Genomic DNA, 14,651 nt, shown 5'->3' with positions numbered 1-14,651 from the left:
TTGGGAGTTCCCGTCGTGGCGCAGTGGTTAACGAATCCGACTAGGAACCATGAGGTTGCGGGTTCGGTCCCTGCCCTTGCTCAGTGGGTTAACGATCCGGCGTTGCCGTGAGCTGTGGTGTAGGTCGCAGACGCGGCTCGGATCCCGCGTTGCTGTGGCTCTGGCGTAGGCCGGTGGCTACAGCTCCGATTCAACCCTAGCCTGGAACCTCCATATGCCGCGGGAGCGGCCAAGAAATAGCAACAACAACAACAACAAAAAGACAAAAGACAAAAAAAAAAAAAAAAAAAAAAAAAAAAAAAAAAAAAAAAAAAAAAAAAAAAAAGTTCGCACTTGATCCTCAGGGGACTGGGGAGCTATTAAAGAAGTTCAAATAGCCTAGCTCATTCAAGCCGCCAGTGTGTAACAAGATGCAAGGGGGCAAGAACGAGCTGAGAAACCTCACTGCTACAGTGAGAACCCAGACAAGACAGGAAAATGACCTGTGCTAAGGTCGTATCAACAAAGACAAAGAAATGAGTGGGTCTGAGAAGTCACATAGTTAAAGCAACAGGACCAATGTCAGTGAAACAAGGCTTGAGAATGCCTTCCCAGCGTCTGGCTCGAGGGGTGTCCGTCTTTCAGTTTCCTCTCCCGCACATGTCAGAATCAGGAGATGAAAGAGGATGACAGGAATTGTAGACGTGCCTGTGGGTCATCCAGATGGAGATCCCTTGCAGGCCACCAGCTATGGGCCTGGACTTTGGGGATCATGTCCTAGGCATCAGATAAAAGACAGAGAAACCAACAGAAGCCAAGAGACTTGATGAAGTCTCTCAGAGAGCCTACACGGAAGGAAAAGTGAGCCAAGCAGGGAACAAGAAGTACCTACAGACATGGCTTCGCATAGCCAGAGAGGAAGGAGGAAAACTAGAGCTGAGGGTATGTCATCATGAAAGAAAATGAAAGTAATTTTTATGAGGAGGAAAGATGAACAGTATCGAATGCCACAGATAATATCTCAAAAGATTCAAAATGTCAACAGAATTCAAAAGCAACCTTTTTAGCAGAAAACCGTCATTAGCAGAAATTGGTGATGATCTTGAGTACAGCTGTTTTGGTATCAGTGGGCACAGAGAGAACGTGGAGGAAGCAACACTAGAGCAAACCTCTCCTCCAGGTTGACCAGTCCAGTTTTTAAAAAGCCAAGTCCTATTAAAGAACCTGTCAACTTGCCAAAGGTTATAAAAGCAAATTAACCAATACAAAATGAACAATTTACTTGTTTTGAGGCAAGCTCCCATTCCTCATAGGGGATGTCTCAAGTGCACACATTCTGTAGCAGAGACAGCTCACATAATCACCTCTCTCTCGATCACCAGGTCAAATATATAGCTGGCTAATACAGCCACTAATCCTTCATGATTCGTGAGGGTTTTTAACACCAGTCGGACATAGTCTAGCTCACTGGAATGGGTCTGGTTCTGAACAAACTTAAAGAACTCCTACTTCCCTAAAGACAGGTGCCACTGACCTAGAGAGACTATATTTATAAAATACAGTAATGCACTGGTTTTTAAACTACATTTCATGAACATACCTCTAGAGCCCGGGCCTGGAAGTTGAGTCAACCCCTCCTGAAGACCAGCTGCTCTTCCATCTATATCAGTGATCCTCAAACTTTCACATGCACCCAAATCCCCTGGAGACTTGTTCAGTCACACTGCTGGGCCTTCTCCCTGCAGCTGCTGATTTGTAGGGGCAGGACCCGAGAATAGACAGTTCTAACAAGTTTTCATATGATGCTAATCTAATATTAATATTAGTATTCTGAGTAAGATGTTGTTTGAAAGTAAAAGGGGGGGGTCACGGCTAAAAATAAAATTTTATCAACCTCATGGCAGATATTAAATAAATCAAGATGAGAGGCAGAATAAGAATACATAACAGAAAAGTTAGAAATACCAAAAGCAATCGTGAAATGCACCGAATCGGTATTAATACTCCTAGCGAAGCATAGAGCCTTAGAAGCAATCAGGTAAACTATTTTGAAAAACCCATAGATTAGCTAACTGACAGAATCACAGGGTTCCACAGTGGGTCCCCCAAAATTTCCAAGTAAGCATGCTATTTAAACAGCACATTGCAGGCCTAACATGCAATTTCTAGGCCATTCTCTAGGGCTGTATAGAAAGAAAGAAAGAAAAAAAAAATCCACATGCAAAGATCTAAAAATCTCCAAATTAAACCAAAACAAAGGGAACAGATCCTAAATGGGCAGGGGTGGGAAGAGAAAGGAATAGCTCTCTTTGGGTCTCAAAGGAGATTAGGACTAAATAGAATGTCTTAAAAACCTAAAGCCACATGTTCGCTAGTGATAATATTATAGGTGTTTTACCCTCTGTTTCCATCATGATTAAATCAACCATCGTCTCCACTCCTCTGTCAGATACACTTTTGCCTCATCACACAATAGTATGTCGGGTGTGTGTAAGTTATTAGGAGCATCCAGTAGAAGTTCACAATTAAGTAACTATTTTGAGAACAAAGCATATAAATCTTTGGACTGACAATAAGAAGCAGTCGTACACTTACCGAGATATATACAACCAAAGCCACCTTGGCCAATGGGCGATCCTAGTTTCCATTCCTTTTTTGTCATGTCAGTGATTATCTCCCCAGCTGCAAAATGTTCTGCAAGACGTCTCTTCGCAGGGCCCTGTCTTCCAGCTTGAGCTGCTTTTACACGAGGCATTCTCCCTATAATATAAAACAAAGCAACACTCAGTATTATAATCCTAGAAGTGCTGAAAACATTTTCACTAAGGAAAGCTTCTGTGTGACAAAATTCCTACTTACTCCAAAACTTAAATAAAGACTATCTGTTCATTCTGATTTATAGGTGCTCAATCCTGTCTGACTATCTCTTACCTTAGAAAACAACAAATAAAATGACTCGTGAAATTACTTCTAAGAAAATAGTTGAGGTTCCAATGGTATAAAATCATCTATGACTAAAAATGCTATTTAACAACAACAAAAGAATTGCGCTGTGAAGTTGGGGGGGAATGTGCACCCAATTAAAATGCACACTTAACACTGATACAATGAGGACTTTACAGAAGTCCACACTGGGGTCATAAGCCCAGACTCAAAACACCAAAAAAGGGGTGACTTTTTATGCTGCGGTAGTAGACTGAGTTAAAGAAATAACTAAGACACACAAATACTAAAAGAATACCTTTGAAATTTTATCCAACTTTATCAAATCACCAGGACAATCTCTTATTTGATAATTTCCTTAGAGTAGTCAAAACAGTTTAAAATGACTCTTAAAAACTTTTATCTTTATGTAACACAAAATAGTAACTAGATCATCTTTTGTGTATTTCTGGAATTACATTCCAGAAGTGACAAGAATACTATATATATTTCATGGCTGCACATGTAGCATATGCAAGTTCCCAGGCCGAGGACTGAATGTGAGCTGAGCTGTAATTTACCCAACAGCTGTGGCAACACAGGAGCCTTTAACCCACTGCGCCAGGCCAGGGACTGAACCTGCGCCTCTGCAGCCACTCAAACGGCTGGAGTCGGATTCTTAAAACCACAGCAGGAATTCCACAAAATACCTCTTTTTTTGTTTTGTTTTGTTTTTTTGGTTTTTTTTTTGCTTTTTAGGGCTGCAGGTGCGGCATATGGAAGTTCCCAGGCTAGGGGTCGAATTGGAGCTACAGCTGCCAGCCACAGCAATACCAAATCTGAGCCACATTTGCAACCTATGCCATAGGTCACAGGAACGCATCCTTACACACTGAGTAGGACCAGGGATCAAACCTGCATCCTCACGGATACTAGTCGGGTTTGTTTCTGCTGAGCCACAATAAGAACTCCAAAAAATACCATTTTTTAAATGACGTATTCTTGCTCAGCTTTTATTCAGTATAAACTTTGGCTGGAACTCCCATTGTGGTTCAGCAGGTTAAGAAGCTAACTAGTATCCATGAGGATGTAGGTTCAATCCCTGGGCTTGCTCAGTGAATTAAGGATCCGGCCTTGCTGCAAGCTGCTGTGTAGGCCATAGATGTGACTTAGATCTGGCGTGGCTGTGGTGTAGGCCAGCAGCTGCAGTACTGATTTAACCCCTAACCTGGGAACTTCCATATGCTGCATGTGGCCCTAAAAAGACAAAAAATAAATAAACTGTGGTCAAGAAAAGTGTTTTTCCTCCAAACTAAGCTGTTACTTTCTATTTTTAGTTCTATTCCTTTAGCTTAATGTAATAATTAATGAAACTCCTACAAACGCCCCTGGCAGGGCAGTCATCAGGGCAGGCGCCTACATTCCATACAGACCACTGCCTCTAAAGGATCTCTGCTGCTGAAGATGGTGGGAGCAGCAGCAGAGTTCAATCTCCCCAAATTTCCCCATAAAACCAGACAGGACAATTGGAGAGCAAAGCTCAAAGCCCCTGAATAACATCTATAACAAAACTGGGTGACAGCTTCCTCCCTCTCTGCAAACCCCAAAATTTAAGTGGGTGAGGACACCTCCGGCAGGGAGAAGATCTACGTGACCAGCAACTGTGAAGCAAGAAGCAGAAGGAAAGGCCATGCCTCTGAAGATGCTGAGAATCCCACATCACCCACAGGTACTTCAGAGGAGCACAGAGACGACCTGGGAACAGCAGCTAAAACCAGGCAGGCGTGCACTCTCCAAGAGCAGGTGAGTGAGTGCAAGGTCTGTGCTAAGGTCTGGAGGGGCTGGAGTGGGCTAGATGGCTCTCCAGACTAATCAGCCAAGGCTCTCTCCCCGGTCCAAACCTCGTGCAGAGGAGGAGCTGCTGGAACAGAATCCCAATTCAACATGACAAGGGTAACACAAGGAAAGGAAAAACTAGTTTCAAATAAAAGTGGGTTTAGGAGTTAGCATCCATATTTTGGAACAATATTATCTTAAAAAAAATAAAATAAAAAAAGAGCTTCCAGAGAACGACATAAAGTTAACCTGAACCATACCATCTAGAACTAAATGCACATAGGAAAACAAAATGCTTACAAAACACAGCAACAGAAAAGAATCCAGGCCTAGTGCCATGCCAGTTGATATTAAAAAAAGAAAAAAGAAAACATCCCTTTAGAAAAACACATACGAAAAACATACCTCCCCAAAAGTTGAGAGCTATAAACCAATATTTTAAAACAACCCAAATTTTATATATAAAGACTAACATAAATAAGAACTAGAAAAACTCAGACACCAAGTGATGGAAGGAAATAATTAAAAATAAAAGTTTAGGAGTTCCCGTCATGGCTCAGTGGTTAACAAATCCGACTAGGAACCATGAGGTTGTGGGTTCGAGCCCTGGCCTTGCTCAGTGGGTTAGGGATCCGGCGTTGCCGTGAGCTATGGTGTAGGTTGCAGACACGGCTCGGATCCTGCGTTGCTGTGGCTCTGGTGTAGGCCGGTGGCGACAGCTCCGATTAGACCCCTAGCCTGGGAACCTCCATGTGCCGCAGGAAGCGGCCCTAGAAAAGGCAAAAAGACAAAAAAATAAAATAAAATTAAATTAAAATTAAAATTAAAAAAGGTGAAAAAGATTTTAAAAGTTTCAAGAGAAAATCATAACTTTAAAACACAGGAAAAAAAAACAGTAAACATGTAACAAAGGAAATAAAGGCAAGGGAAGAGAACACTGAAAATGCTTTAATTCAAGAAGCCCTTCCTGAACTTAAAGAAAAATGTGAAACTGCAAAATGAAAAATCACACACCAAATACTAATCAACCCAGGATGACCATCATTAAGACATAGCCTAGTCTAGTATAATCATCGAACTTAATAGGAGAAAGAAAATATTCTTTGCACATGCAGGCCAAAAAGGGATATTTTGTAAGGAAAGTAAAATCATATTGTTATCACTTTGACAGCAACACTTTATGCCAGAAAAAGAAAAAAAAAAAAATACAAGCAACATATTTAAGGCTCAAGGGAAAAAAGACATGAACCAAAGATTCTATACTCAGCTAACTTTCAAGTCTAAAGACTCCAAAGTGTCATCAACATGAAATGGAAAAAGAGAATAAGAATCTACTAGAAAACAAGCCTCAGATATCCAACATGACTTAAAGAAACATCACTCTTAAGAACTGACAGCGAGCAGTAAATAGATACTTCTCTGTAGAACTGAGTCTCGGCAAAGGCTCTAAAGGAGAACACAGAATATATAATGGGTGTATGTTCTGACAATGTAGACGTAGTACAACTGTAAAAAATGGGAAAATATGCAAAAAAAAAAAAAAAGGCAATTTTCCAGTAATCATATTGTGGTGCTACTTGGTTTTGTTAAGTAAGGCTATTATAAGCACAGATGTGGAATAATAATGCAAATGAATAATTATGTGATGTTTTAATTCTATCACTGCCGTGTCCTTAAAAATCAGGATTCAAATATAGAAAGGGATGCAGATGAAAGAAGAGGTAGGATTCCATTTGGAAGTTTTTTGTTTTGGGGCTTTTTTTAGAAGGTATTGTATCTTTAACAATACAAAGCGCGCGCGCGCGCGCACACACACACACACACACACACACACACAGGCTCACTTTACATTTCCTAACCCCATTCACAATAAAAGCTTAGAAACAATAAACAACCCAGCAGCCATATGCATCCTCAGTATGCAAACTGTAGACCTAAAGTACAATTTCCTACTCAAAGAAACCAAGTCCCTTGAAGAAATGACTGACTCCAGGTCAGGAGCTGGAAATGCTCAAGATAAACCTGGAACATCTTGCCATTTTTAGATGTCAAGAAAGCTATCAAAAACAACTAGAGTTCTGTCAAATCTGTCTAAGGACTCAACTTGCAAGATATTCCTGCTGACCAAAGAGGAGCCAATTTGAGTCAATAAAGATAATAACCATAATGGATTAAAATACACAAAATGGATAAATCCAAGAGTTTGTACAGTAAGAAAACCTAAGTGGTCAGCTCTAGAGGATAAGGAAACCACTCAATTTTGAAAAATGATGAATAAAGGGAAAAGAATCAAGCAAGCATCTTTTCTTTCTCATATGAATTGCACCCCTGAGTAACCAAATAGAAGATGAATTTCTCCTTACAGAAAAATTTCAGCTAATATATGAGTATGAATGGTTTTAGCTTAATACCATTTCTACCTAATGAATTAATGGATCTAGACACTGAGTATAGATGGCTACAAACATCGAAACATGAGAGATACCCAGATATTATATGCCTCCTGATAAAAGAACATACCTACCCATAAAGTAATCGTACCAAAAAAGAAAGACTGAAAAAATAAGCAGTCCCTGAATCTGATCAAGCCTACCAATTCACAGGGTATGAAGGGAACAGAAGAACATGCTAAACCATACACAGGAATGCAATCAGCAAAATCCCAACTGTGGAAACCCTACAGTGTGTATAATTCCATTTCTTCAAGAAATAAAGGAGGGGGGGAGTAGAGATGGGAATAGGAAAACTAGATTTAAAAAGACTGAACACAGTATGTGTAACAAAATCCGGCAAATCTAAACCAGTGTCGAAGGATGCACATTTGAGTGAAAAAACTATAAAGAAAGAAAACGACTACTGTAAAAGCTAGCAACTACTTTGGGGAAGCATAAGAAAGTTGTGATGAGAATGAGGCCCAGGGAAGTACAGTAATATTTCTTGACATAGGTGGTAGTTACAATAGTACCTTATAATAAGTATGCATTTGCTGAATAAGGTTTTCTGTTTTGTAAAATATTTTGTAAAACATTTTTTAATGTTTAAAAATTACTGTTTCTATAATTAACAATCACCGAGGGATCAAAATTGGAAATCTTTTTGTACCCCATGAGCTTATCCAGTCACACACACAAAAAAAAGAAAAAGAAGGGAAAAGAAGACTCCTAAGTAAAGCCTGCACTTCATTTCCTGTGAAGTACTGGTGACCTTTTGCTGTTTCATCTGCAGGTATTTCTTACATAATCTATATGTACTAAAGAAATTAGCTCTTTGTGTTGCAAATAGTCTACCTAATTTATTCGTCTTTTGATAGTTTATTTTTAGCTTTTGGGAGAGGTCTTTCATTCATTCAAATTACTCTTCTCAAATACCTCCTGTATTTTCCTTTATTTTATGGTTTCATAAAATTTCCTGGTAAATTTTTTTTATCTGTCTACACTTATACTGGGTATGATATGAGCTTGGAATCCAGCTTTTTCCCAATAGTTTTCCAGCTTTTTTTTTTTTTTTCTTTTAGTCAATCATTCATACACATTAGGGAGAGCCACAGTGTTTGAGGAACTTAAATATATCAAACCAACCAAGTAGTTTCTATAAACTTGTGCAATGTAGGTCCTATATTACCAGTTCCTTTGGGATGGATGGATGGGCGGATGGATGGCAGGAAGGAAGGAAGTAGGGAGGGAGGTTGGTTTACTAATTAGTATTTGCACCTGCCTTTGTGCTTGGTTTAAAACCTCCATCACACTTAGACCTACTCCACATGACGTGAAGAAGTCACTGAAATACACTCTGCTGCTCTGACAGAAAGAGGCCACTACAAGACGAAATTTTCTTTAAAATGCCCCTAAATGAAATTCCCTTCCTCTGGTGCCTCTGATAAAAAAAAAAAGATGTGGAGGTCTCCCTTCTTCCGACCCTACAATCTCAGACCGGCCACCGGCAACTGCAGCCATGTCAGTGCTCAGAGACTGGCCTCTGCTAGATGCCCGCGCGTGGTGATGGCAGTGGATGAGCATGGTCAATAATCCACTTTTTTAAATGCTGGAAGACACAAGACTTAAACAAATGTAGCGCACACCTGTATAGGACAATTTAACAGGAAAACCATCCCTTTAAAAAAATCATTCTTAGGAGTTCCTGTCGTGGCTCAGTGGTTAACAAATCCAACTAGGAACCATGAGGTTGTGGGTTCAAGCCCTGGCCTTCCTCAGTGGGTTAAGGATCCGGCGTTGCCGTGAGCTGTGGTGTAGGTCACAGACAAGGCTCAGATCCCGAGTTGCTGTGGCTCTGGCATAGGCTGGTGGCGACAGCTCCGATTCGACCCCTAGCCTGGGAACCTCCATGTGCCGCGGGAGCGGCCCAAGAAAATGGCAAAAAAAAAAGGGGGGGGGGAATCATTCTTAGACTCTTAGACTGTGCTGTTGGATTCTATTTGCTAATATTTTACTTAGGAATAAAATTGGTTTTTACAAGTAAGACTGGTCTGCAGTTTTTTTTCTACCATATTTATCTTTTTTGATATCAATTATGAGGCTCACTTCATAAAAAGACTTTAAAAACTTTTCTTCACTTACCACAACATAAAGAGCTTAAACAGCCTTTGAATTACCTAGTCCTTAAGTCTTGGGGACCTCAACTGTGAAAGCTTGACAACACCAAGTGTTGGTAAGGATGGGGGGGAAGTGGAGCCCTCCCACACATGCCAGTGCCGCAACCATTTTGAAAATCTGTTTGGCAGTAGCTGCTAAGGGACCCAACAGTTCCTGTTCTATGTACAGACTAAGAGAAATGAAAATGCATCTACCAAAAGGCATGGTAGAGAGGAAAGAGCAGCCTTATCAAAACAGCCAAACACTGGAAACCCACATGTCATTGACTGGAAAATGGATATAACAAACTAGATAAACCTCCCAAACGCCACGTTGAAAAAAGAAGCCAGGGAGTTCCCGTCATGGTGCAGTGGTTAACGAATCCAACTAGGAACCATGAGGTTGCAGGTTGGATCCCTGGCCTTGTTTAGTGGGTTAAGGATCCGGCGTTGCCGTGAGCTGTGGTGTAGGTTGCAGACGCGGCTCGGATCCCGCATTGCTGTGGCTCCAGTGCAGGCTGGTGGCTACAGCTCCGACTCGACCCCTAGGCTGGGAACCTCCATATGCCACGGGAGCGGCCCAAGAAATGGCAAAAAGACAAAAAAATTAAAAAATAAAAAAAGAAGCCAGACACGAGACGACATACACTATGATTCTCTTTCCTAATCCGTGACGACGCCAGTCAAAGAGCGGGTGCCACTGGGGGAGGAAGGTTTCTGGGGATCGGGCAGTGTTCCACACCCTCGGCCCGGAGATTTCTAAGCTGCATGCTCACTTCGTGAAAGTTAATCAAGTCATACACTGATGACTTTACTTCATCTGGTTTTTTATTTATGTAAAATTAACAAATTATAAAAAGCCATAAGAGGATCCAATCAGGAGACTAAAAAAACACAACTGAAGGCAAGAAAATTTAATATAAAAATTATTCATTTGCACAAGGTGGCTGACCACAAAAAGGGGTAAAAGAGAACTCTAAGGAATGCACAATGCAAAGGTGGGAGCAGGGACCAGCTACAAGGTTAAGGAGAGTAGGCACAGAGGGACCCTTCACTGGACAGGCTGTGGCTGCAGCCACTGGGCGGCAGAGCTCCCTGGGGTGCCAGCGGGCTGGAGCTGGTCCACAGGAATCCACCCGTTGGGGTACCAATAGAAACAAGATACTGCTGGACACTAGGGAGCTAAAGAAAGCCAAAGCGAGCACGCTGGCATCCACACCCTAACATTTAAAAAACGGCAACAACGACCCGACCACACTGCAACAGCAAGTGGCACTTCCCCACTAAGCCTGGCAGTGTCCCTCCCTCACCCTTTTCCTGAAAAAACTCTACCACTGCGCTGGAAAGGACAAGACGTGCTGGAAAGGGTCTAGCTCAGACAGAGCAAAGAAAGGCGGATTTGGAGCCGAGATGCACAAGATGCACAAGTGTCTACGCAGACTGACAAAGGCCTGCGCGAGCACATACACTGGAGCGACCGCCACCCCGATTAAGAACCAGAGCGTTTCGGCACGTGGCCGCCAAGTCTCCCAAGACCCTTCTCTGCCGACGCCCATTCCTGTTCTTCCCAACAAAGGCCCCGGGTCGTGGCCCTCGGCTGGGCCACTCCCTGGGGAGAAGGCGACTCTGCCGGCTCTGTCTGGGTCGCCTCTCGGCATCCTCCCACACCGCTGTGTGACCTTCCCTACGCTTTCAGCCCTCTTCTTCTCCACTTCCGAGTGAAAGAAGCCTCCCACTTTCAGAGAATGTGAAATCTGTGGGTCTCAATCTCCGGGTTCCTTTTCAGGGGATTTCTGAAAAGAAGAATGGAGAATTATTTAAAACCAGAAGTCCTTGCTCAAAAACTGTAATAAAAAACATGACCATGAGCATTTGCCTCAGTGAGTTAGCGAATTTTCTAAAGAACGCAAAATACTCACTTGAACTAAACAATTGCTTTAGTACATTATAGGTTTCTTCTAATAATGAAACCAATACTTACACTAAGGTTTCTATTAAAGAATAGACTGGAAGGCACAAAGCTCGACCAAATTCAATCTTTCTGCATCTGCCCACTTGGAGCAAAGCAAATCCACTGTTACGGTGGCCAATCCAACAGAGAGATTTCAAAGGAAAAAAAAGTTTGCTGTCACTAACCATTACATAATCTGACCACTGCTTCCCTCACTGATATTAAATGAAATTCAGATGCAAGTGCAAAGCACATCAAAATGCAAATCAACCCTGCCCTCTCTGAAATCACTCACTGGTATACTCCATATTAGCATATTCACCAAAATTTAATTGTAAACAGAGTAATTATGGTACTAAAGTTATTAAATACACAAAGCAAGCTTGGAACTATACATATTCAAATAGAATTTCAGTGGCAGATCAACTTTTATATCTGAAACAATACCCTAATTAATAGTCAGCTCTGACAATAAAATGGTCCTGTTTTTCAGATAACATTCCAAAAAAAGTTCTGCCTTGAATATTAAAACAAAGTTTTGTGAAGAGATTCTTAAAATTTCAATAGCTATATTTATCACAATATGGTACTGTATTTAGACAACCGGCATTTTCCAAGTTCTGGATTCAAATTTGGAATATTTTTTTTAATCTTCTACTGAAGAGAGAAAAAAGCTTGAATGAATCAAACAATGCCACTTACACTCAATGGGTTCTATAAATTCATCATACCCAAACTGGGAAATTACAATGCCGTATAAAGCTTGTCAAATACTGGATGACATGTCATAAATTTTCCCTGAAATAGGTACGCACGTAAGTTTCTTGGAGGGGGTCATATATTTTTATGAAGTTTTCCTTAAAGTTACGAGCTCCTCTGATGTTTTTAAACTGTTCAGAGACACACTGATTCGAGGATAATTCTGAATAAGCCAGACTACCCACCATGCCAGTTGACATGGCACCAATACATTCTTAGCTCCACTGTGCAGTGGAAAGCAATTTCTCACCCTCCCCATAGACATTTGCTGAAATCTTTTCCATACCCAGAGGTCTAGCTCTTCCCCAGTCAGCGTGACCTCTGAAGTTTCAGCACTGTTCCTACCCCTCATTGCATGTGACAGATGCTCCCTGCAAGTCCACAAGCTCCCCGGGTAAGAGAGCCATCTCACAATACTCTGCGCTTGGCAGGATGCAGGAAATGTGTAAAATTATACAGCAAAAGGGCAAGGTTTTTTTCCTCACGTATCTAACTTTACACTAAACACACATCCAGATGCAGTGGATATCGCCACTCCTTTTAAAAGCAAATCCATGTCGAACCCTCGTTATTCACCCCCAAACTGGAATTCCCCTCCTGACCTCTAATTCTCAATGGATAACCTCATCTCCAGGTTTAGAGAAAAAAGTCACCACTTCAGATGGGGGGAATTCCTAGATCTTCCCAAGACGCCAACCTACAAACCACTTTCCCCCACTTGGGGCCCAGCTGTGCATCCATCCAAACTTCCTTGTCTTACCATGACCTAGGGAAGCTCTCCTCCTCCATCAAACATCAGGTCCTTTACCTGTATCCCAGCCCCGCCAGCGTCCTCAGGACTTAACCTAGTGACTGATTAACCCATCCCTCAGACTTTCAACATCTCCCTCAACTCGATCCTTCCCACCAGCTTTTAAATATGCTCATGGCTCACCCATTAAAAAAACAAAATGTTTCTTAATCTCCCTCCACTATCACTCTTCTCCCTTTCAGTACCGAATGTCTTTTTTTAATTCAGTACGTTTTATTATATTTATAGCCATATAACCATCATCGCAACCCAATTTCCAGGCTGTTTCTGTTCTGCAAATACGTTCATTTGTATCCTTTTTTAAGATTCTACATATAAGTGATACCATATGATGTTTGTCTCTCACTGCCTAACTTCACTTAGTATGATAATTTCTAAGTGCATCCATGTTGCTGCAAATGGCATCATTTCATTCTTTTTTGTGGCTGAGTAATATTCCATTGTCTATATGTACCACATCTTCTGTATCCATGCCTCCACTGATGGACATTTAGGTTGCTTCCATGTCTTGGCTGTTGCATACGGTGCTGCACCTTTCAGTACCAAGTATCTTAAAGCTGTCTGTACTAACATCTCCTTCCTCCTCACTCCTCACTCTCCCCACAACCTTCCAGAGCCCACCTGAGCTACTCCTGCTCAGGGCACTAAACCCAACGACACTGCAAATCGTCTCACTTGCTCCGCTCCCTGTGCAGCAGCACGACACTGCTTTTCTTTCTTTCCTCCAGCATTCTCTGCCTTTTGCTTTCCCAGTGCAACACTGGTTTTCACTCTACTGTTTTGCGCCACTCGGAGCCTAGAGCATTTGAGAGCTACAACAGTGAGTAACAGCTCGTTCTTTCAAAGAGTTTGTTTCCCTTTTTGGTACCGTTTTCCAGGACTGCATCATTCTAAAAATGCAGACCATCTACATGTCTGTAGCTTACACCAAAAGACAAATTTATAGAATAAATGATATAAAAGAAAAACATGATGTTAAATAAAATTAAGAGCTCTAAAATTAAGATAGAGGCATATACAGAAAATATAACTGGCTGATGGGACTATTCCTCTAAGCTAACAGATCTCAAAACAGTTTAGTCTTGACACATTATCTGCACACCCATGTTCACAGCAGCACTATTCACAATAACCAGAAGATGGAAGCACCCTAGATGCTTCCGCAGATGAGTGGATAAGTAAAACGCAATGTATACACACAAACGCAGAGTATGCAGCTTTCAGCAGGAAGGAAACGGTCACATGTTACAGCTTGGGTGTACAAATACAAGCGGTATTATTTCAAAGGTTGTTTTTACAGCTGCTAATCACAGAAGTCTCTGTACCAGAGCAGTAATGAAGGTTCACTGTGAAGTATGTGACCTTGCGAAGAAAGGTAATGGCTTGTTCATTCATCCACTCAACAAACATTTATTGATAATCTGTCATGCGCCAAGCACTGTTCTAGGCACTTGCTGTATTCTTCAAGGGACAAAGCAAAGGCCCTATCTTTAGACATTTACATTCTAGCAGAAAGAGACAGATAATAAAAGCAAACATGATGGGTGAATTACCTAATATTTCAGAGAAGGGAGATGTTACGTTTTTAAAAGATAACGAAGTCGAACAGACGGGGTGGGGGACAGGGAGGGCACAGAGGCTGGGGGCAGCGTGCAGTATTAACAAAGAGGACAGGTCAGCCCCACTGAGAAGGCCAGATCTGAGCGAAGGTAGGAAGCGGGTGAGGAAGTTGGCTGCGTGAGCATCTGGGCAGACAGCCCGGGCAGAGGGATAAGTGGTGCACAGATCCTAAGTTAGGGCCATGC

At 41.7% G+C, this 14,651-nt stretch overlaps 1 protein-coding gene across 7 annotated transcripts in view; it reads right to left on the bottom strand.

The window, feature by feature from the left end:
* VRK1 (vaccinia related kinase 1) overlaps window positions 1-14,651 on the bottom strand; it is an 83,063-nt gene that overhangs the window by 45,554 nt on the left and 22,858 nt on the right. For 6 of the 7 annotated variants that reach the window (XR_002345577.1, XR_001298111.2, XM_021098129.1 and 3 more), the window contains 1 exon segment: window positions 2,575-2,739. Coding sequence is in view for 4 of the 7 variants with exons in the window: in XM_021098128.1 (XP_020953787.1) it covers window positions 2,575-2,739 (165 nt within the window). In the remaining 3 variants the exon portion in view is untranslated. 7 annotated transcript variants of the gene reach the window in all.

Source organism: Sus scrofa, chromosome 7, assembly GCF_000003025.6.
Source record: "Sus scrofa isolate TJ Tabasco breed Duroc chromosome 7, Sscrofa11.1, whole genome shotgun sequence".
Lineage (NCBI taxonomy): Eukaryota > Metazoa > Chordata > Mammalia > Artiodactyla > Suidae > Sus > Sus scrofa.
This window is presented reverse-complemented; position numbering and strand designations above follow the sequence as displayed.